This window comes from Physeter macrocephalus, chromosome 3 (assembly GCF_002837175.3).
Source record: "Physeter macrocephalus isolate SW-GA chromosome 3, ASM283717v5, whole genome shotgun sequence".
NCBI lineage: Eukaryota > Metazoa > Chordata > Mammalia > Artiodactyla > Physeteridae > Physeter > Physeter macrocephalus.
This window is the reverse complement of record NC_041216.1, coordinates 29,954,675-29,976,756: the sequence shown is the minus strand read 5'-3', so window position 1 is coordinate 29,976,756 and position 22,082 is coordinate 29,954,675. Positions and strand designations below refer to the sequence as shown.

The 22,082-nt window shown below is 54.3% G+C and overlaps 2 protein-coding genes across 14 annotated transcripts in view; one reads left to right on the top strand and one right to left on the bottom strand.

Moving 5' to 3' along the window:
• The window catches only part of CEP104 (centrosomal protein 104), a 58,904-nt gene extending 46,805 nt beyond the window's left edge, over positions 1–12,099 (bottom strand). Inside the window, exons 1-2 of one of the 3 annotated variants that reach the window (XM_055083817.1) lie at positions 11,907–12,099; positions 8,082–8,208 (exon numbers count right to left, since the gene is read on the bottom strand). In XM_055083817.1, the coding sequence (XP_054939792.1) occupies positions 8,082–8,194 (113 nt within the window). In that variant the 5' untranslated portion in view covers positions 8,195–8,208; positions 11,907–12,099. The remainder of the gene's footprint in view (positions 1–8,081; positions 8,209–11,906) is intronic. The other 2 variants (XM_024125428.3, XM_028487939.2) reach the window with 2 other exon arrangements.
• Positions 12,100–12,221: 122 nt separating this feature from the next.
• Positions 12,222–22,082, top strand: part of DFFB (DNA fragmentation factor subunit beta) — a 43,248-nt gene continuing 33,387 nt past the window's right edge. For 10 of the 11 annotated variants that reach the window (XR_003679216.2, XR_003679215.2, XR_003679214.2 and 7 more), the window contains exons 1-6: positions 12,299–12,516; positions 14,197–14,323; positions 17,427–17,615; positions 18,467–18,546; positions 20,420–20,590; positions 21,847–21,947. Coding sequence is in view for 4 of the 11 variants with exons in the window: in XM_028487935.2 (XP_028343736.1) it covers positions 12,394–12,516; positions 14,197–14,323; positions 17,427–17,615; positions 18,467–18,546; positions 20,420–20,590; positions 21,847–21,947 (791 nt within the window). In the remaining 7 variants the exon portion in view is untranslated. Of the gene's footprint in view, positions 12,517–14,196; positions 14,324–17,426; positions 17,616–18,466; positions 18,547–20,419; positions 20,591–21,846; positions 21,948–22,082 lie in introns of all 11 variants that reach the window. The other variant, XM_024125663.3, reaches the window with a different exon arrangement.

Sequence of the window (22,082 nt, the reverse complement as noted above, 5' to 3'; positions counted from 1 at the left end):
GCCTGCGAGCCACAACTACTGAGCCCGCGTGCCACAACTACCGAAGCTTGCGTGCCTAGAGCCCGTGCTCCGCAGCAAGAGAAGCCACCGCAATGAGAAGCCCGCGCACCGCAATGAAGAGTAGTCCCCGCTCGCCGCAACTAGAGAAAGCCCGCGCGCAGCAGTGAAGACCCAGCGCAGCCAAAAATAAATAAATAAATAAATAAATAAATAAAAAAGGACCAGGATGGAACGGGAAACCCTGTCCACTCCAGGTTTGGTTAATTTGGTAAATCAGCTCGTTTGCACGCTAGACAATTCAACCAATGGAGGCCCCACCCTACCCGCCAAACAAAACCAAAACCATCTTGGTCTCTGCTATTACCGCAAAAAGCCAGGACATTGGAAAAAAAGACAATTAAAGCCTAAGCACTGCAGGCACCTTCAGCCCTCTAAGCAACCTTTCCAATGTCCTCCTAACCCCAACGTCCAGGCTCTGAGGAACTCCAGGGGGCTCTTCCAACCCTCCCTTTCAATCGGATTGGAGAAACGACCCTCTGGATGCGGAATGAATGTCTGTGTCCTTACTGACACCACAGCTACGCTCTCGGCGCTCAACCCGGCTGCTATAAAGCAGCCCTGCCTCGGAGTGCTAAACAGTTCAAATGGTGGGGGTTTCTAACGAACCCCCAAAGAGCCCCATCTCAGAACCCGTTCCCTTTTGTTTAGGCCCTCTGAGAGACACACACTGTTTTCTCCTTAGGCTCCTTCATCCTTATTCAATCACTGGGCAGAGATTTCTTAGGAAAATACCGTGTTGGAATTTCTTTCTCCTGAAAGGGGGAAACAGTTCTAGAATTTGACAGTAGCCATCAAAATAGCCAAGCAGGGAACTGAACGACCTTCGATACCTTTTACTTGCTCTGTCTCAGATGCATCAGAGGTGATTTCAAGGACACTCACTAATCACTTGTCACCAATGGATCAGCTACCACTTTCCTTATGGGCAAAATCTCCAACTGAAATACACAGAATCCAGCGCTCCTCCTATTAAGATTCAAACATATCCCTCAAAACTTCTCCCCAGAATTAATCAATACCTTACAATTAAATAAAGAGGGCCTTCAAGGTATCAAGCCCATAACAGAAGATTTCAAAGCCGCAGCCTCATTATCCCTCGTACGAGTCCCTGTGTAACACCCTGCTGTGCCCGTGAGAAAACCCAGCGGCTGAGGATGGAGGTTTTTCCAGAAACCGGAATAAGTGACACTGTTATCCCTGGCACCCTGTTGTTCCTAACCCCCATATGCGACTAGCATCCATTCCTACTAAAAGCAGAATCTCATTGTAATTGATCTATGCACTGCATTCTCTAGCATTCCCGTTGATAAAGCTACTCTGTATCTTTTTGCTTTCACTTGGGAAAGAACAGTACAGCTGGACAGAAATGCTTAAGAGTTTTACTGAAAGTCCTTCTTCTTCTTTTTTTTTTTTAAACTTATTAAAAAAAAATTCTTTTGGCTGTGCTGCGCAGCACGTGGGATCTTAGTTCCCTGACCAGGAATTGAACCGCGCCCCCTACAGTGGAAGCATGGAGGAGTCCTAACCTCTGGACCGCCAGGGAAGTCCCTGAAAGTCCTTCTTACTTTTCAAACCTTAAAGGCTGATCTGGACAATACAGTTTTCTGCAGGCTCTACTTTATTACAATATACGGATGGTTTGCTTCTCTACTCTCCTCTAAAACTTCACAGGAGGACAGCATTCACCTTTTAAAACCTTTTAGCCTTAATGGGACATAAAGTCTCCAAGGAAAAACTGCAGTTTGCTCAAACTCAGGTTCAATATTTAGGGCACCTGATCTTAGAATGAGGCTACCTTTAGATACAGGTAGGCTTCATGGTACCCTCACCTTCCCCAAATCTAAAACTCAGCCCAATTACGAGGTGTTTTGGGCTAGCTGGCTGCTGTCAAAACTAGATTCCAAATTTCTCTCTTATGGCCCAGCCCCTGCATGTTTTATAAAAAGCAACAAACTGGACCCTATTATTTGGGGCGATCAGGATGACATAACCTTTGGAGCCTTAGAGAAGAGCTTAATGAGGGCCCCTGCCCTTAGACATCCTAATTGTCGGCTTCCTTTCTTTCCCTTTGTATGTGAGGAGGAGGGGAATGCCCTTGGAGGACTCATCCCAAACCCAGGGACCATCACTGACCCATCGGCTAGTAGAGCCCACAGCTGGACCCTGCGCCACGGGGACAGCCCCCTGGTCTCAGAGCCACTCCTGCCACTGCCCTGTGGTTAAGGCCACCAAAAAAATAATCACGGGACTCCCTCTAACTGTCTCTGTGCCCCAGGCAGTAGAAGCTCTCCTGAATTTGCATCACACTCCTGTGAGACCCTCTTGCTAACTGTTCCTCACAGAACTCTTTCTTGGTGTAATAACCTCAACCCTACTGTTCCTCTCCCCACTGCTCTGACAAAACTCTTCCAGACTGCTTAACACTGACAGATCACCTTTGACTCCCTGCAATAGTTTACAGGAAATTCCTCTAACCAACGTAGATTTTTCATGGTTTGCTAATAGTTCCTACCTAAAAGATGAAAAAGGTAAACACCGTGTGGGGTTGCTGTCGCAACTTCTCTTGAAGTCATCAAGGCAGTATACCTTTGGCTACTTCAGCCCAAAAGGTGGAATTACATGCTCTCACTAGGGCTTGTACTTTAGCCAAGGGCAAGACCACCAACATTTATACCCACAGCCGGTATGCCTTTGGGGTAGCCCATGACCTGGGGACGTTATCAAAACAGCAGGTTTACTTACCTCTGATGGGAATAAAATTTAAAATGGCTCTCATGCCTAAAATTTATTAGATGCCATACTTTTTTGCCAGCTGCTCTGGCTACTAGCAAGGTCCCCGGGCATGCCAGACTCGAGTCCCTGTAAAGCTGAAGGAAACCATCTTGCTGACATTTCTGCCAAAAAATGCTGCTCTCAAAGGAACCAATGGCTAACCCTCTGTCATGGCCCAAAGGGATATCCCCCACATCCCCCAGATGATAATTTGGAAACATTGACTAGAAATGCCCAATAATTGGCCCCAGAAAAGGAAAAACAATATTGGAAATTGAATAACCGTTGGCTTGATAAAAAGACAGAACTCTTGGTCTGGGCCAGACAACAATCTGGTCCTACCAGAAATTCTAAAGTTCCCACTACTGACCACTGCATATGCCTTGAGCCACTGGTCTACCGGCAAAATGACAGAGTTCGTGAACCAATATTGGTGAAGAAACACGAAGAAAGCTGTGAAAAGCGCCCACCGTGCTTGTCCCATCTGTCCAAAACACAACCCAGGAAAACCTGTCTGCACTGCATTAAATTGCTAATGGGCCATTCAAGACCTGGCAAAGGGATTTTATTCAGCTGCTCCCATCTCAGGAATATAAATATGTCTTAGTCATGAGTTGCATGTTTTCTCATTGGACTGAAGCTTTCCCTTGAAGACAGGCTACTGCCTCTTCTGTGGCTAAGATCCTGTTAGAAAAGATCATCTCTACCTGGGGAACCCCGCTCCCCCGCCCCAACCACTGAACTTCAGTGGTTGAACACTTTGACAGGTCTGTGCTGTCTGGCTGGTTTTACACTTTCACTGTCTTACCATCCTCAATCCTCAGGGCTAGTCTAATGCATTAATGACATCATTAAGACCCAACTAGCAGAATTTGTAGAGACCCTCCAAATACCTTGGCCAAAAGCATCACTGTTGGCCCTTCTAAATCTCAGATCCACCTGTTTGGGAACTCACAAACGCTCACCCTCTGAGACAGTCACAGGAAGCCCGATGCGCCTGGTTCCCGCCTCCTTTGACCCACAGCTGATAAACGGAGATATACTTCAATATTGTAAGGGCCTTACTGCTTCCACTGAAAGTAATCACACTTTAGTAATGTTTTCACAGCATGCTCCCGGGAGATGAAGACCTTAAGTATCACACCATGCAACCTGGAGACTTCACCTACTGGAAAGGACACCTCCAGAAGGACTCCCTTCGACCTCACTGGGAAGGCCCCTATCAGGTACTGCTAACCAACCCTTGTGCTGCTAAGCTCCAAGGAATGGACTCCTGGATTCATTTCACCTCTAAAGAAAGCACCAAGCCCTGAGTGGACCTGCATACCAACAGGCAACTTGAAAGTAAAGATTTCCAGGAACTGAAGCAGACAGCATCTGATGAGACAGCTTTCCCAAGATGGACCAGGCCCATATACTCTTTTCTCGCTATTGCTTCTTACCTTATTTTCTCCCTCTCTACCTTGGACAGACATTGCTTTTATGCACATTTCCTGATTTACTGCAAAAGAGGGAAACCTCTCTGAATGTTGGATTTGTCACCAGAAACCTTGATCTGTCCATGACAGCAGTGACCCCTACCCACACTATAAGTAACTTCTCTGGAATCCCAAATGCCACTCTGTACCTAAACTGTTCCGCAGGTCCTTTGTATAAGGTGAGACTACTAAATCCACATGCCCTTGTTCCCTGGCTTAATTTAAGCTCTCTTGAATATACATACAGAAGACACTGGAGCAGTCAATTTGAGTCAGACCGTTTGTAAGCTGGCTGTCATACCCATATACTTAGGAAGACTTTTAGTATGTGATAACATCATACTTGAGTCTTGGTTGAATGACGCCAAGTCCTTGATACCGACAAATGAGTCCATAAACGTGACTACTGATGAGGGGGTCCCTATGTGCTCCTCCTGGTTACTCTTCTATATGTGGAAGCCTTGGTAATGGCCCCCATGCTTGGGCAACTCATCATCTTGACAGCTGGAGGGTAAAAGAACAGTGTGCTTTTGCTGTATTCACTGTTCTACTTTCTCTTCATAACAGATCAGAAACCTCCCATTGGTCTATTGCGTCAAACCTCCCTAGCTGCCTTACATGGGAACTTCCAGCAGGCGTATATGACCCCAGGTTTGCCTCTGTAGGGAGAGCCGCCCTTCTCCCCCAATGAACACATGATTAGAAATCTCTTCCTAACATTAGAAGAGCTGGCCAATTCCACAGCCAAAGGAGTAGCAGCCCAACATCGTTCACTTAACTTATTAGCTAAAGTAGTTTTAGATAAGTGCATAGTCCCCAATTACCTATTTGCTGAGCAAGCAGGTGTTGGAACAATAGCAAATACCATCTACTGCACATGGATAAATGTCTCGGGAGAGGTAGAAATCCAATTACACAAAATCAGGGAGCAAGTGCACTGGTTGCAAAAAATTTTCACCTGATATTCCATGGTCCTTGGATTTGTTCAGCTGGCTACCTTCAGGCCTAGGGTCATAGGTCAGAACTATCATAAAATTTGGAACTGTCATGTTACTTTAAACTTTGTTTTGCATTAATTATTTTTAACCTTTGTACCTGTTACATGTTAAACCTTTGTAGAAACGATGTACGCAATAACGTGATGTTGGCTCAATGCTTTGAGATCTCCAACATGCACGACCTTGACAAGATGTACACTTTAGATAGGAATGCTTGAGAGTCTTCCCTTCTAACCTTCCCTGTTACTCAAACATGGCCTTAAATGGTTTCCTACTGCTATGTACTTTCCCTCCGACTTTGGATGTGACAAATAGGAAAGGTCCTTCCTGACACTGAAGGACAAAAACCACTAAATGCGGAAAACTTGACTCTTGATCAGTGATACTTTTGGAGAAAGTTCTTGTTCAAAAGGGGGAAATATGACAATTAATAAAAGAAAACCTCAATTAAAATGGAGAAGGGGAGCCCTGAAGGGGGAGCACTCAGGCACGTATCTTCCTTCATTCCTGGGCAAGAAGAAGCTGACATTACTGCCCCAGCAGGAGAAGGAAGATTTTCTCCTTGGCCAGCAACAGCCCAGCCAGTGAGACACTGTCACCACCCTGAACCCTTGCTTTCCTCCAATGGACTTTCACTCAAAGCAGCCCCTCCCAACTTCCTCCTTTTCTCTATAAAGCAAGGTAAAGTAAGGTTTTTCTCTCTCCTTTGTTCCCCAGACTTGCCTATGGTTTCACCATAGTTTGCATGTCCCGAATTGCAATTCCTCTGCCATTCTGGAATAAGCTCATTTTGCAGGTAAAAGAACTGGCTATTTTATTTTTAAGATTGATTATTACCTAAAAAGGTATGTATCTCTTCAAGATAAACTGACAGCTCTAAATTTCTTTCTTTTTTTGGCCATGCTGTGCATTTTGCAAGATCTTAGTTGCCCGACCAGAGATCGAACTTGGGCCATAGCAGTGAGAGCACTGAGTGCTAACCACTACACCACCAGGGAATTCCCCAGATTTCTTTTCGAATGAAAATTATTTGACAATAAAAAACTCACGCCCAGAGGCTCTGCTCATTGGTGTAAACTTCGTGTTCTCTTGGAGAAGTGTGTCTCATGCCCTGAAGATTTCGGGTTCTATGAATTCCTAGGTCATAGGAGGCACTGGAGAAACTTCCCTTGAACCCTTGTAAAGACCCCCAGGACCACCTCCCACTGGAGCTATATCTATCAGTGCCTGAGCACTCCCTCTTTGACCTGGGCTAACAGAGCACCCTGTCCTCTCTTTGGGAGACTTGGTTTGAGGTTACTCTCCTTTGCCTTCCTATGATGTGCTTGACCTCAGAGAACACTGTTGAAGTCAGGAGATCCTGAGCCAAACCCAGCATGAGGGTGAATGGAGATCAAGGCAAATATACCCTTTCCTTTGGAGCAGTCTGAAAGTTTACTACTGAAACAAGCATAGGTCATGCCGTAGAAGAAATCCCATGCCAAGATGTGAAAGAATCATATTAGTATTACCTTTATAAATATTACCAAAAAGCGGCCCTGTCTGTACATTTAAGTACCTTTAATTCATGCATAAATGCTGAATAAGTGCCTTTAGTAGAAAGGACCTCTGCTGAAGGGAAAAGCAGGTGTGTGTGTGGGGGGAATGGAAGTGTATTTGCATAAAACTGTGGCCCCAGCTCACTCCAGGCCCCTGGGCTTGGGGAGAGGCAGGACTGGATTGATTTGTGAGTCTTGGGGGGAGCGTGGATGTGACTGAGGCTGCCTGATGGAGGTGCTCCTCCTCCTGTTCCTCCAGCCCCGTTGGGCCTGGTGAGGCTGCCCTGGCTGGCCCAGGCCTGGGATGCTTACTTGCCCCCAGATAAAGCCCTTGTTCAACATCAGCTTCATCAGTATGAAAGAGGCTATTTGTCCCCATCTGCTCTACTCTTTGGTTTCATTTCTCAGTTCATTGAGAATGGAGTCTTGTTTGTTGGGTTCCCTCAGAAACTCCAAAAGGAAAATATATGTGAATTTTAAATGGGATTGACATTCAACTTTTTAGCAATATAGCATCTGAATAAATGTAAGTCACAGCGTATGACTGAATGTACATGTCATACAGATTTACATGTTCACGAACAGCAGCAGATAGTAAGCCTTCTACTCACACCTGGGAAGCAAGCCATGAGGAGTGAGACTCCCCAGGAGGTGACGGGCCGGGTGAGTGGCCTCAGGCGGCCGACACGACTAAGCCGGGGAAAAGCCTGGTCAGGCCCTGGGGCAGCTCGACCACTCACTCTGCCCCACCTCTGGGCAAGAAAGAAGGCTTCTCAGGAAAAGACTTAAATGTTTCAGAGAAATACTCACTGGTATGACCTCACTCAAGTAATGAAGACTTTTAAAGGTGTACAAATATCGCAGATGAATCTGAAAGAGACTTGCTTGGTTAAAGTCCCGTGTTACATGAAAGCAGTGAGATGCAAAATCTTTACCACCAAGCACAGAGAATGCGGGACTGGCCCTCAATCAGGGAATTGGGGGAGGGGCAGTTCTCCTTCCTCTCTTCCGTATTTGCACGCTTCTTAAGTGAATGTGGGTTAATGTTATAGGGAAAAAGGTTCAACAAATTTTCTTTAAAAACAGAAGGAGAAAAGTCCAGATGGGTGAGTCTGCAGCACAACCCGACCCTCGTGTGGTTCTGCCATCTGAGTCGTAACAAGACTAGCAGCTGAGACGGAGAGAGCCCACGCGCCCTTGAGGACCCACCGCCCTTGGCCCCTCGTCTGGCCCACCTTGGAGACCTCCACCCGCTGACAGTCGGTGCGTGGATCATTAGTTCCCGGGCACTGAAGCCGTCTTCATGTCCAGATGAGCTGACAACTACGAACCCAATCTTGTGGGGCATCCTGCGCGCTGGGGCTGCGTATGAGAGCAAGAAAGACTGCTTTAAGGGACTTAGTCGTACATCGTAACGTTGAAAGTGTTATTTCCTGCCTTGTTAATACACAAAGTAATTCCCAACCTAGTCAGGACGGTCCCATCACTTTGAAAGAGTCTAGTTCTTATTACACAATTTTTAAGATGCCTCTAATACCACGTAAGGTGTCATTCAAGTTACCTTGACTTTTCCCAAATATATGCCAAAAAGTTTGACCAGCGTTGTGGGTTGAACTGTGTCCCCCCAAAGCTATGCTGAGTCCTAACTCCTGGTGCCAGAGACGTGACCTCGTTTGGAAACAGTGGGGACGTAAGCAAGTTAAGAAGAGGTCATATTGGAGTAGGGTGGGCCCTGCTCCAACATGACTTGTGTCCTTATCAGAAAAGAGACAGGGACACACACACTCAGACAGGGAGAAGCCAAGAGACAATGGCCAAGCAGCCGGAGCAATGCATCTACAAGCCAAGGAAGGCTGGGCAGTGTCTGGAGCCAACAGAAGCTGGAAGAGGCCAGGAAGGAGCCTTTAGAGGGGCGTGGCCCTGCACAAGCGCACCTTGATTTTGGACTTCTAGCCTCCGGGATAAAGTTTTGTGGTTTTAAGTCATCCAGTTCGTGTTACTTTGTTATGGCAAAAACAAGGCCTTTTGCTAAGATATGAACATAAAGATTTTCACATTGTTAAGGAACTAATAAACCAGCGTGTTAACGAGTTATACAAAAATAAGGGGGAAGGGGGCAGTTTAATCGACAGCATAATCGCTGCTAAACGAAGATGCTTCTCATCAGAGGGTGCGCAGAGGAGCACGGACAGAGCCTCAAGCACGCAGGTGTTCTCCCCGGGCCTGGCAGCGTGGCTGACTGGGGAGATGCGTAAATATCGGCTGAATGATTTTTTTCTCGTGATGTTTTAGCAAACCTGGCTTGGCTCATAGTTACCTACCATCGTTTTGAGGGTGGCTGTAGTGACGCCCAGTTTTGCCCACTCCTTTGAAAACAGCACCTCAATCCCAACTTCCCTCGGCGGTTCTGTCCTCCCCACACCCGGAACTGTGGGGCTGACGCCCATCCTGCCCCCCACAGACCCCCGGCTGAGGGGGCACGTTTCCCAGGCCTGGGTGGTCCATGAGCTCCACACCCCTCCTCGGGAGCGGGCTCAGGGATGGAGACGGGAGAACAGGACCCAACCTGGACCGAGGCCACTCAATCCCGGGACCCTGCGGAGGCCGAGGCCGCAGTACAGTGTCTGCCCAGGGGTGGCGGTGGGGCTGCTGGAGGCCACCAGCGGGGAGATCGCGGCAGGGAGTGGCGCTGACACGGGGAAGCAGTGCTGAGAGAGGCAGAGACACCCCGTGAGCCTCAGGGCCGACAGCCTGAGCCACTCACGGACTTGCAGTTACTCTCCAGTGACTAAGCCTGCCGATGCTGCTCAGTCGGCCAAGTCGAGCGAAGACGCAGCCAAGAGCCCTCGCTGACACAGAGGGTAAGGACTTCTCCAGAAGGGCTCTCTGGGGCAGGACGTGCTACCAATGGAGGTTTTCAGGAGGAGGTGACCCACAAGCATATCCCACACGACGTGTCTTTGTTTTAACACGCCTGATACATGATCTAGACCTTCCTTTGCCTTTTACCGAGAACCCGCAGAGGACCACGTCAATAAATTAATTATTGGCTGGCACTCGCTAATGTTTCTTGGACTATCCGAACAAAAGCATTTAAAATACAAAGAGAAACCACTATTAAAGATCCCAGTTATTTTTTGTACAAAGCTCACTGCAGGATATCACAGGAGATAAAACCAAACTAACCCAGAAAGTAATAACATGCAGGCACAAAAAATGGACAAGTGTGATTTAACCCACGGCAACTGCACAGCCTGGCCTGTGTGCCAGCTCCCAAGCCAGACGTGGACTGGCCTCGCCCAGCCGGTGGCTCCTCCCACGTGCCCGGGCTCGCAGCCTGGACTGACTCTCCCCTTGGCCCCCGTACCTCCCCCTCCCCCGTCCCCTCTCCCTCAGTGCCAAGTCTCACTGGTCCCACCTCTGGAACAGTGACTGAATACGTCCCCTCTTCTGGATCCCACTGCGTTCTCTAGAAAACAACGGCCAGGTTTCCCCACGTGGAGTACTGCCCGAACCCGCCTCAAGCCCAACCTGCTGTACTAACCCCCACTTTCTGTCATGGATTCTAAAGTCCCTGCAAACTTACTAAAGCTCAGAGTTAGATCTCTGTGCTGGGGAGTCCCTGTGTCCTTCCATCATCTTTAAGAGCAGGGCCTGGGGGCTTCCCTGGTGGCGCAGTGGTTGAGAGCCCGCCTGCCGATGCAGGGGACACGGGTTCGTGCCCCGGTCCGGGAAGATCCCACGTGCCGCGGAGCGGCTGGGCCCGTGAGCCGTGGCCGCTGAGCCTGCGCGTCCGGAGCCTGTGCTCCGCAACAGGAGAGGCCACGACAGTGAGAGGCCCGCGTACCGCAAAAAAAAAAAGAGCAGGGCCTGTTACCTTCTATCCCACCTTGGAAACAGTAGGTACCTATGAAATATTTTCAACTGAGTGTAATCATGTATCCTGAAATTCCAGAGATCTGAAATACTGTTTATTCATCTTGCTGACCTGTGTACTGACCTACTCCCTTACACCATACTTTTGTGTGCTGATGCATACACGTTTATACCTTCATCACAACTCTGACACCCCAGCTGTAGAGACGAGGAAACTGAGGCACAGAGAGGCCTGGCCCAGGGTCATCCGGCTATGAAGCCACACAGGCCGGGTTTGTTCTAAAGCTGGTCAGGTTCCAGAGCCTGGTCTTGACCAACACCCTCGGTTATGGCCCTAAGACTTAGAAATGGGGCCCTTTAAATCCGAATAAAGGACGTGTCCACTATACTATGCTGCCTCAATAAATCCAAAACACAGTCCTGGCATTTAGGAACCAGACAGGAGAAGTGCCTGGGAACCGCAGAGGCAACGCTATTACCTCGGTTTGGGAATTCGAACAGGATTCCTTTTTGGCCACGTCCTTCCGCCTTGTACCCTAGGGTCCCCTTTGCGTAAACCTTCAAGTCCTCCCTAGGATACTTGGGGTGTCACTAAGGACACTAGTATTGGGCTCTAGAAAAATCACACTAACATTTTGGGGAGAACCAAACCTCTGTTGAGTGCGGGGCCCCGGTGCACAGCGGTCCTCGCCTCAAAACGAGCGCCGGTTGCATCTTCCCCAGCAGCGATCACTCTCCCCCGCGCCGCGGGACGAGCTGGGACCGTGGGGAGAAGGTAACTCGGCGGTTCCTCCTACGAAGTCTGCTGTTCACTATGCATCGGGGTACTGAATCTCTACGTTAAATCGAAACACTTTACCAACTTCCGAACATCTTGCTACAAGACTAGGAGACAGACTTGTATCCAGTTTCCTTCTTAGGAAAACCTAAATGTTACACACTGAAATGGTTTTTTGGTCAAGCAATCTCAAGACTCGAAAGTGCCCCTGAGAATCCCCGAAACAGACGAGGTTGAAGAGCCAGCTCAGTACCGAGTCGGGGTCGCTGAGCCCGTACGGCCGCCAAACGCGGGAACCAAGCGCAGGCGCCGCCGGCCGCCCGGGGCGGTGACGCAGCGCGCGGGCCGCGCCCACGGAGGCCCCGCCGCCCACGGAGGCCCCGCCGCCCCCGGCCCGCTCGTGTACCTGTCAGGGCGTCCGCACGACCCGGGCTCTCCGCCGGCCCTCGGCAGCGCCGCGCCTCGGCGGAGCTCAGGAGGCGCCTCCTCTGCCGACCCAGGCCGGCCGGCACCCCCAAGCCGCAGCGGTGGTGGCAGCCGAGGAGCAGCCCCGGCCGCCAACGCCTGTCGCCCGGGCCGCGGCCGCCGCTCTCATGACAACCAGGCCGGCCCGCCCGGACCTCCGCGCGTGCGCGACCCCGCCCCGCCGCGCCTGCGCACAAGGCGGGGTCGCACCGCCTCTTCCTGGGCCTTCTGGGTAATGTAGTTTTCAGGGAACGGCGCCTGCGCACAAGGCAGGGTCATGCCGCCGCTTCCCGGGCCTTCTGGGTAGTGTAGTTTTGGGGGGGGGGGTCGGCGCGGGACCTTGATTCCCCTCTGTGGAACCCCCCAGGCGCGGACCCACGGCGCGGCCCGCCGAGTAGGCGCCGCCCGCGGGGCCGGAGGCTCTGAGGATGTCTGCGGTGCTCCAGAAGCTCAAGAGGTTCAAGCTGCGGGCCCTGCACAACCAGAAGAAATTTGGGGTGGCGGGCAGGAGCTGCGAAGAAGTGCTGCGGAAGGGGTGCCTCCACTTGCAGGTGCCCCGGCGTCCGGGGGGCGGGGGGCCTCCGCTTGCAGGTGCTCCCCGGGCCGAGGAGCTGGGCGCCGATGGGCTGGGGGCCTCTGCTTGCGGGCGCCCCGGGCCGCGTGGCGGTGGGGGTGGGGCGAGTGTGACTGAGCGAGCCTGCCCAGAGCACTCTTTTTGAGCTGGGAAGATGTTCCCCCGTCGTCCTGCACCGTCAGGACTGGCCGAGCTCAGGGTGCACCGAGCCGCAGTGCGTCCCCGAGTCCTGACAGTCGCTGGGAGGGGGCACCGTCCATATCCCCAGGGCGGAAAGCCTGAGCCTGACCACTGCCGACGGCCATGTGCCCGACCCCGGGCTCCATCCTGGCTCCTTACGTGAGCTGTCGTGGAGTCCACCTGTCGCCCTATGAATCGGGCGCTAACACCCCCATTTGAAAGATAAGGAAACGGAAGCACCGAGCGACTAAGCAACGTGCCATAGCCACTGAGGAGCGGCCGGTGTTTAAACCCCGGTCGGTCTAGCTATGCCGGAAGCCTCTTAGCCCAGCCTCTGCGGGTGCGGGGGCTGCAGGCGTGGGGCGGGGGAATTGGGGTCCTTCCCGGCTTCTGGGTCCTGGTGCCTGGTGCCGCATCTCAGCAGATGGCCTGAGTGAAGCCTCTGCCCCAGCGCTCAGGAGCCCACCCGCTTGGGAGAAATCTGGGGAGAATAGGAGGTGCTGCTTTTGTGCCTCAAAACCAGGGAGTGTGGGAGACAGCTGGGCCCCGGGGAATTCCCATTTCCTGTGCTGCGGAGAAGCCCCCAACCTCCTCCTCTGGCTCCTCGGCCGAGTCAGAGCTGGGGGACTTTGTAGAGAGGCCTGGGAAACTTCCCCCTTCTGACTGTGAGGGTCACGACAGCTCTGGCCTGAGACCCAGGGACCTGGTTCCAGTGCTGGTAGGCTCAAGTGCTCCAGGGCACAGTCCGTTCCCTGCCTGGTTTCCCCTGGTGTAAAATGAGGGGTTGGGCTCAGAGGCCTCTAAAAGCCCTTTGGCACGAATATTCTAGGTATTTCAGCCATTGTTGTTACCCTTATTGAATTAATTTCCTCCACTGGGCTTAGACCAGTGCTGGGGTTGTGTGTGCATGTGTGGGGTGGGGGGCAGGGGAGGAGTTGCTATTAAAAATTCATAAAACTGATTGGTGTCGAGCAACAGAGGACTAAACCTCAGCAAGTTAAGAGTCCCGTGTGCTGATCACACTTCCGCGGGCAGAGGCGGTGGGGCCTGCTCAGTAAAGATGTTCTCCGTAACTGATTGGTGCCCAGGGAGAAACTCGAGCGGTGGGCCATGTGTCCTGACACCTGTCAGGCAGTGAGCCTCGTTGATGGGGATGTGTTTACAGGCTTAGTGCAAGCAGTCAAGGGTCATTTTTGGAAACAGGCTTGGATTTTAAAGTGCCCTGGAGGAGCTCGGCTTGAGGGGTCCGAGTGGTGAATCCTGCAAAGCGGTTATCACCGTGTATGTATTTCTATGACTTGCCCCGTCTTAGAGCGACCTACAGTAGGTGCCCTTGTTTGGACGTGCTCTGTACGTGCAGACTGCATCTCGAGCGGGGTTCTTTACAGCGTAGTCGTTCCTTCTTGTTCTCTGTGAGGGCTGCAGATCCAGGAAGTAAGCGTCCCACCCTGCTCTCCCCTCCCCTCCTTCTCCCCAGCTCCCCGTTCCTGGCTCCACCCTGTGTCTCTACGAGGATGGCACGCAGCTGACTGGAGATTACTTCTGGAGTGTCCCCGATGACTCGGAGCTCGTGCTTCTCACTGCGGGGCAGACCTGGCAGGGTTGTAAGTGGCGGGGACCTTGGAGATTGGTGGGGAAGCTGGTGCGGCTTTGGAGGTGCAGAGGGCCTGCCTGGGGGTGCCAGCCCCGGGAGGGAGGGCTTCCCCGTACTCTGGACTCTGAAGGAGGAAGCCCCCGGAGGCAGAATCAGATGGCAGTGTTGTCCATCCTCTTGGCCAGGAGGCCAGTTGTCCAGCTGGTTGTTCTATGTGTCTTTTTAAGAAATTCCTTTAGTTTTATTTACATTCATTTGAAGTGTCCTAGTAACCCCTAAGGGCGGAAGGGAGGGCTTTGGGGGTGGGGGCCTGCCCAGTTTTGCGGGTAAGGCAGAGCCAGAGAGAGAGGCTGTCCTGTTCTGCTGGGCTTTGTTGAGGAAAATAATCAATAACCAATCAACAATAAGAATAGAACAGTTTTATTTGAGCCAGACCGAGGATTATAGCCCGGAAGCCCTCTTCCCAGGTTACTCTGAGAAACTGCTCCAGAGAAGCAGGGTTTTCAGCAGTTTTATGTCTTGTCAGAACAAAGACCATTAAACAAGTCAGGGATGCATTTCTCCGAGGTTTCAAAAAAAACCAGACCAGCAGGTACGCAGCGAGTCAGCATGGGCTTGGCACCTGGGAGAGAGCCTTATGATCGAAGGAGTAACCAGCATTGGTGTCCCAGGAAGAGGGGCATTTAATTTTTATTTTTAACATGGATGTTCTTTACTTCTGGTCAATGCGCCCTTTTCTTTAATAATTAAAGCAGATGTGCGGTGTATGTTTGATCAGCCACAAAAAGGCTGCTTTAGTTAGCATCGAATTCAAGTTAACTCATGTAGAAGCCAGAACAACGTTCCTGTATCTCAATATGTAAAAATTTCTTTTATCAACTTTCTAAGGGATGGGCTGGTGGCTGATGCTGCGCTCAGTGTCTGGTCTCTGTCGGGTTTGCGGACACACCGTCCTTAGGCTCCTGTCGGGGCTGCCTTATCGGAGCAGGTGCTTTTGGAGTTGGTTCTTTAGGGGGGTCTGTGCTGGATGACAAGTGCTACTCTGGAGCCATAGGCCGGTGGCCAGGTGTGTGCCCTTCCCCTGGGAGGGTCGTCTGGCCCTTGTGCAAAGGGGCTTCCATTTCAGGAGATGTTTCTGGTGCCTGGGGAAGGAAGTGGAGCTCTGAGGACCGAGGTTGTCCTACCTCCTCTGCCAAAAGGGTGGAGAGAGAAGCCCGAGAGCAGTGCAGGTGTGGCCTCGCCCCTCAGTTGGGACTCTGCTGTCAGCAGTGAAGGTGACACATCTGCTGTGCGTTCCTAGTGGCAAGCATCCTTCCTCCTTGTACTTCTAGAGAATGAAGTCTCAATAAAGTTGTTAAAAAAGAAAAGAAAAGGAACTGCATGCTGCTTTCCAGAGCTGCGGTCCCATCTTATCTCCACAGCAGGGACGAGAACGGCCTCTCCAGCTCTTGGCACTGTCGCTCCTTTAATTTTAGCCATTCTGGTGGGTGTGCGATGGTGTCTGGACTTGCATTTCCCTCCCAACGGATGGTGTTGACTATCTTCTCCTGGGCTGATTTACCATCTGTAAACCTTCTTGTGAAGTGTCTTTTGTCCATTGTCTAATGGGATGTTTTTTACGGTTGAGTTTTGTGAGTTTTTTCCTAATATATTCCCGATGAGTCTTTTGTCAGACGTGTGGTTGACACTGATATTTTCTCCCAGTCTGCAGCTTGTCTTTTTTTTTTTAATAAATATGTTTTTATGACCATTATGTTTTTATTTCTGTGAGAAAGATTCCTAGAAGTAGAATTGCTGAGCCAAAGAGTATATGTGATTTTTAAAAAATGTTTTTTACGGTTGAGTTTTGTGAGTTTTTTCCTAATATATTCCCGATGAGTCTTTGTCAGACGTGTGGTTCACACTGATATTTTCTCCCAGTCTGCAGCTTGTCTTTTTTTTTTTTTTAATAAATATGTTCTTATGACCATTATGCTTTTATTTCTGTGAGAAAGATTCCTAGGAGTAGAATTGCTGAGCCAAAGAGTATATGTGATTTTTTAAAAATAAATTTATTTATTTTATTTATTTTTTTTGGCTGCGTTGGGTCTCCGTTGCTGTGCGCGGGCTCTCTCTAGTTGTGACGAGCGGGGGCTACTCTTCGTTGCGGTGCGCGGGCTTCTCATTGCGGTGGCTTCTCTTGTTGCGGAGCACGGGCTCCAGGGGCGCGGGCTTCAGTAGTTGCGGCACGTGGGCTCAGTAGTTGTGGCTGGCGGGTTCTAGAGCGCAGGCTCAGTAGTCGTGGCGCACGGGCCCGGTTGCTCCGCGGCATGTGGGATCTTCCCTGACCAGGGCTCCAACCCGTGTCCCCTGCATTGGCAGGCGGATTCTTAACCACTGCGCCACCAGGGAAGTCCCTGCAGCTTGTCTTTTCGTTCTCTTAACCACGTCTTTCATGGAGTAAAATTTTTAATTTTGATGAAATCCAGCTTGTCCCTTTTTATCCTTCTACGCGTATGGCTTTGGTGTTCAGTCTGAGACCTTTTCACGAAGCTCTAGGTCTCGAAGATTTTCTCTGTCTTTCTGCACCAGTTGCTATGATCGTGTGACTTTTCTTGGTTAGCCTGTTGAGGGTGCATCACACTGACTGATGTTTGGACCCCGAGCGGCCCCATATCCCTGGAATGACCCTCGGGACCGTGGGGCCTGTTCCTCGCATGCGTCTGGACTTCTGTTTGTAGGACGCTGTGAAGCCCTCGGTCCCGAGTGCCTGCTCGGAGGGCTTGCTGCTTTCGGGCGTGAGCGGAAAGGCCCCGGCAGCCAGCAGGACAGTGAAGGGACGAACCTGGAGTGTGAGAGGTCTCGAGGGAGGTCCCAAGACGAGGTGATTGCACTTGGAGGAAGGAAGGCTGAGGGGAAGGGCGGCAACTCGGGTGGCTTTCGTCCTCCAAACCGCGTCCCGTGTCCTCCCTGTCTGTCCTCACACCAGCCGGGCGCGGGCAGCCAGGCCCAAGGCCCGGAACCCTGGGCTGGTGACTGTCGGGGCAGGGGTCTGGCCGGTCCCGGGGGAGGAGGTGGTCTCCCCGAGGCAGTGCTCCAAGGCCTGGTGGCCTCTCTGTTCCCTTCGGCGGCAGACGCGAGTGACATCAGCCGCTTCCTGCGCGTGTTCCAGGAGCCGCACGCGGAGCTCATCCAGGCCGCCCGGCAGCTGCTGTCGGACGAGCGGGCCCCGCTGCGGCAGAAGCTCCTGGCCGACCTGCTGGGCACCGTCAGCGAGAACATCGCGGCCGAGACCAGGGCCGAGGACGCGCCGTGGTTCGAAGGTGCCTCACGGATTCGGGCCTGGAGGGAGCGGGCGGGGAGGGCTTCCTCCGGGCCAGCTTGCTGGGACATGGGATCTGTGTCAGTTCCCAGACCCAGGGGCTCCCCAAGCGCGGGGCCAGGGGCCAGGCAGCCCTGGGACTGGCCGTTTTGTTTTTATTTAATTTTCAATTGTGGTCAAGTAGGCATGAGATAAAATTGACCATCTTTACCGTTTTCAGGCACGTAGCTCGCGGGCATTAAATATTTTCTCGTTGTTGTACAGCCTCACCACCATCTGTTCTCAGACATTTTTATCTTCCCAAACTGAAGCTCTGCCCCCACTGAACACTCCCCACCCCTCCCCAGCCCCGGCCCCCAGCCTTCTTCCTGCCCCTGTGATTCTGACTCCTCCAGGCGCCTCGCAGGAGTGGGGTCAGGCATCTGGCTTACTTCGCTCAGCATTTAATGTCTTCGTGGTTCATCCATGTGGAAGCAGGTGTCAGGATTCCCTTCCTCTTTGAGGCTGCGTGACATTCCATCACCTGGGTGGACCACATCTTTATCCTTTCACCTGGCCTGCTCCCACCTTTTCGACTGGCCTCTCAAGCCAGGTGGAGGGAGCCCTGAGCGACTGCAGCCCTCTTGGGAAAGGGGCTTGGAGGTGCCGCCAGGCAGAAGCCCCTCGGTGGCCTTTGAGATGCTCCGTGCTGGCGGACCAGACTTCTCCACAAATGAACAAAATCCAGGGATAGCGTGCAGGTCCCCATTAGAACGTTTCTAGATGGAGCCGAGCAAAACGGCCCTCACCTTCCGCCCCTCCTGGGAGAGCACGGGCCCTGGGCTCCAGGCGTCTTGTCTCTCCTTCCGGCAGGTTTGGAGTCCCGGTTTAGGAACAAGTCTGGCTACCTGAGATACAGCTGTGAGAGCCGGATCCGGAGCTACCTGAGAGAGGTAGGTCCACACTGATGCCGGGTGTGCCAGGCGGGTTTAGGAAGCGGGCTCTGCTGTTGGGCCTCTGCTCCGGGGCCAGCGTGGATGTTGGAGGAGCGCACAGGCTGGCGTGGGTGCAGGTTCAGGGGCAGGTGCTACTGTGGATGCCAGTCTGGGTGCAGGTGGCCGTGAGCCAGCAATGGATGGGCCGCTTGCCCGGGGAGTCCCCCGCACGGCCGACATCTGGCTTCCACTTGTCAGAGCTCAAGCTGGGTCCGGGGCTGCAGACTTTGCCTCCCTGCACTCTGCGTGAACTCTCCCTACGGGCTGTGAGTAGAACCCACCTTTGAACGCCTTCATCTGCTGGGCGGTTCAGTTTCGACGTGAACTCATCCCAAGTAGCCGTCTCCGTCCACCGTTAGCTTGGATGGACGCCCACACGGTGGGTGGGGAGGGGCAGCCGCTCTTCGGTCCCCAGCGCTGCCGTGGACTTTCCCGTCTGCGCGAGGCGCGGCGGTCTGACCTCCGAGATGCGGCAGGAGGGGCTCCGAGTCATGGTGGGTCCAGGCCCTGACTCTGGGCTCCCCTCCGGGAGGCCTGAGAAGCAGGTTGACACAGGTTGAGAGCTGAAACGCTCCTGATGGAGACGCCCCTCACCTCCGAGGAGAAGCGGGTGCTCGGGCCCAGCGCGCTGTGTCCCGCTCCCTTTCGGCAGGGAGGTGACCCAGCTGACAGATGGCCTGCAGCAGGGCAGGCCGCGGAGGGGGCTGGTGCCTCCGGTGCCTCGGGGGTGCGTTGCCCCCTCTCTGGAGGATAACCTGGCTGCTTGACTGGCCCCTGAGGCCGCGTTCTGGGTGGCTCTCTTCCACCCTTCATGGGAGGACAGGCGGCAGGGGGTGGGTTTGGGGGCAGCGGCAGGCTCGGCCCTCTGTGCCAGCTCCTCCGAGAACCAGCGCTGGAGCCCGGGGGTGGGCTGGGCGCTCCCCGCAGAGGCCCGCGGGCGCCGTTGCCCCTGTGCTGCGTGGCTGGACGTCAGCCGTGGGGCGTCTTGTTCGTCCTTTGCAGGCACCCCCCGCCCCACCTGCACCTGGCCGCACGTCGGTGCTGCAGAACTGCCCCCAGGCGCTCCGTTGAGATCCCGTTACACAGAAGGAAGCCTCAGGGCTGGGGCGACTGAGGTCCTGGGGCCTCTGGTCCAGCTCCCCTCTCCCCCGCCCCCGTCTCTGCCTGAAAGTGGCCGCCCTCGGGCTCCTCCCGTTGCCGAGGACGCGCTGCCCGCGCTGGCTGGCGGGCACCTCCAGGGCATCGCTCCCAGCCCCCGCCGGGTGCAGCCCCCGTCCGGTGATGACCCATCTGCTGCCCTGCTGTCACTCCCACCGGGCCAGGCGGTCTCCTTGCTTCCGCCCAGCGCTCAGTGTGGGCCCAGCTGTGCCCATGGGTGCGACTCTCCACCCGCGCCCCGGTGGGCGGCGGGGCGCTGGTCACTCCTCGCCTGCACGCTTCCTCTCGGGTTTCTTGCTGCACAGCGGTGGGCAGTGCTTGGGAGACAGGGCGGCCCGGATGCCTGGAGCTTGAGTTCTTATCTGATTGTGACCAAAGCTCCATCTTATGGGCCCAGAGAAATTTCCCAGGGTCAGACAGGCACAGTCGGTGTGAGCTCAGACCCCCAGACCTCAGGGCCGTGCTGGGACCCCCAGGGGGCGGGGCCAGACCCCCGACCTCCGGGCTGTGCTGGAACCCCAGGGGGTGGGGGCCGGATCCCCGACATCGGGGCCATGCTGGGACCCCAGGGGGCGGGGGCCCTGAGGGCTGTGGTGTCGGTGGACCGGGACCCCGGCGGTGGTGGCTTTTCGGGCGCATGGCCAGCGTTCCCCGATGCCCCTGCCTCTTCTAGGTGACGTCTGGCGCCTCCCTGGTTGTGACGGAGGCTCGGGAGGAGTACCTGCGGGTGGTGGGAGCCATGTGCCAGAAGCTCCAGGCCGCCCGGTACAACAGCAGTTACTTCGACAGGGGGGCGAAGGCCAGCCGCCGGCTCTGCACACCTGAAGGCTGGTTCTCCTGCCAGGTGAGCCACGAGCGTGTGCCCTGGGCCACCCCGGCCAAGGCCCGGTGAGCTGGGGCAGCCCTCGGCTGTCAGCTCACGCGGGGTGAGGGAGGGTCTCAGCCAGTGGCTCCCAGACGTCAGTGGTGTCAGAACCCCCTGGAGGGCTCGGGAGCCCCCTGGGCCCCTCCCGGGGCTTCTGTTCCAGCAGCTCTGGTGAGGCCTGAGAGCCTGCATTTCTGACACGTTCCCCAGTGAGGCTGGTTCAGGGCCCTCACCTGAGAACCGCTTTGGCGGGCGCGGGCGGCAGGACACAGCTGCTCGTGCGCCGAGACCCCAGCCTGGTGTGAGAGGAGGGGTGGCATTCGTTTGGGCGGCTGAAGCGTGTTTTGCTCCCCTGGGAAAGCCTGGATGAGAGAGCATCCGGATTTCAGGGTGGTGGCTGGACGTGACATTTCGGGCTCTGGCTGAGCTTGGACCGCGGTGGGTGGCATCAGCCGGAAGCAGCATTCTGAGCTGCGGAGACAGCTGAGGGCACATCTTGCCCTTTGCAAGCTGTACGTTGCCCTTCCAGTAAAATCCCCTCCTGCCGCTGGCGCTGGGCCCAGAGTTGGCAGGGGTGGGCGTGGCCTCCCTCCCACGGGCCCCCATGCCCCCCACCAGGCAGCCCCTCCCAAACGTGACGGGCCCCGAGCATCCAAACGCTGCTCCTTCTCAACCGGCTTCACGTCACAGCTCACGTGCAACTGACCTCCCCCTCCGGGGCGGTGTGACTGGAGCCTGGCAGTGTGTGTCGTGGGGACAGAGACCAGACCCTTCCCCCCGGCCTGGGCAGGCTCGGGGTCAAAGGCCTCTAAGCGAGTCGGGTGGTGGGCTTCCCGCGGGGCGGCTGTGAGGGCCCTCGGGGGCCGGAGTGGGGCTGGGGGCTTCGGGGAGGAGGAGGTGTTTTCGCATGTCTCCGAGGCCCAGCCTGTGCAGGGTCTCAGGGAGATGCCGGGAAGCCGTGGAGGAGACAGGAGGGGGGCAGTCGTGTGACGGGAGCAGCGTGGGGGAGCTGGCGTCCCAGACGGCCAATAGGCTCACTTGTCCCCTTCGCAGACGCAGAGCATCACCCCTGGGTCATGAGGGAACGGGGTGCCGTTCCAGGGCAGGATGCCCTACCTCCTGAACAGACTGTTTATAGGGGCCTGGCCCCCGCCGAGGGGTGCGTCCGTCGCGGGCGGAGCGGCAGTGAGATGCTCCTTGGCTTCGTGGCCTCTACCTTCTCTCTTTCGGCCCAGGGTCCCTTTGACATGGACGACTGTGCTTCCAGACACTCCATCAACCCCTACAGTAACAGGGAGAGCCGCGTCCTCTTCAGCACCTGGAACCTGGACCACGTGTGAGTGCGTGCGGTGAAGGCCGCAACCGCAGACCCGGAGCGCACCTGCGACCCGGCCCCGCCCGGCCTCCGTGGCTGGCGGGCTGTTGTGCCCCGCGCCCAGCGCACGTGTCGCGGACGCACAGACGTCGCGGG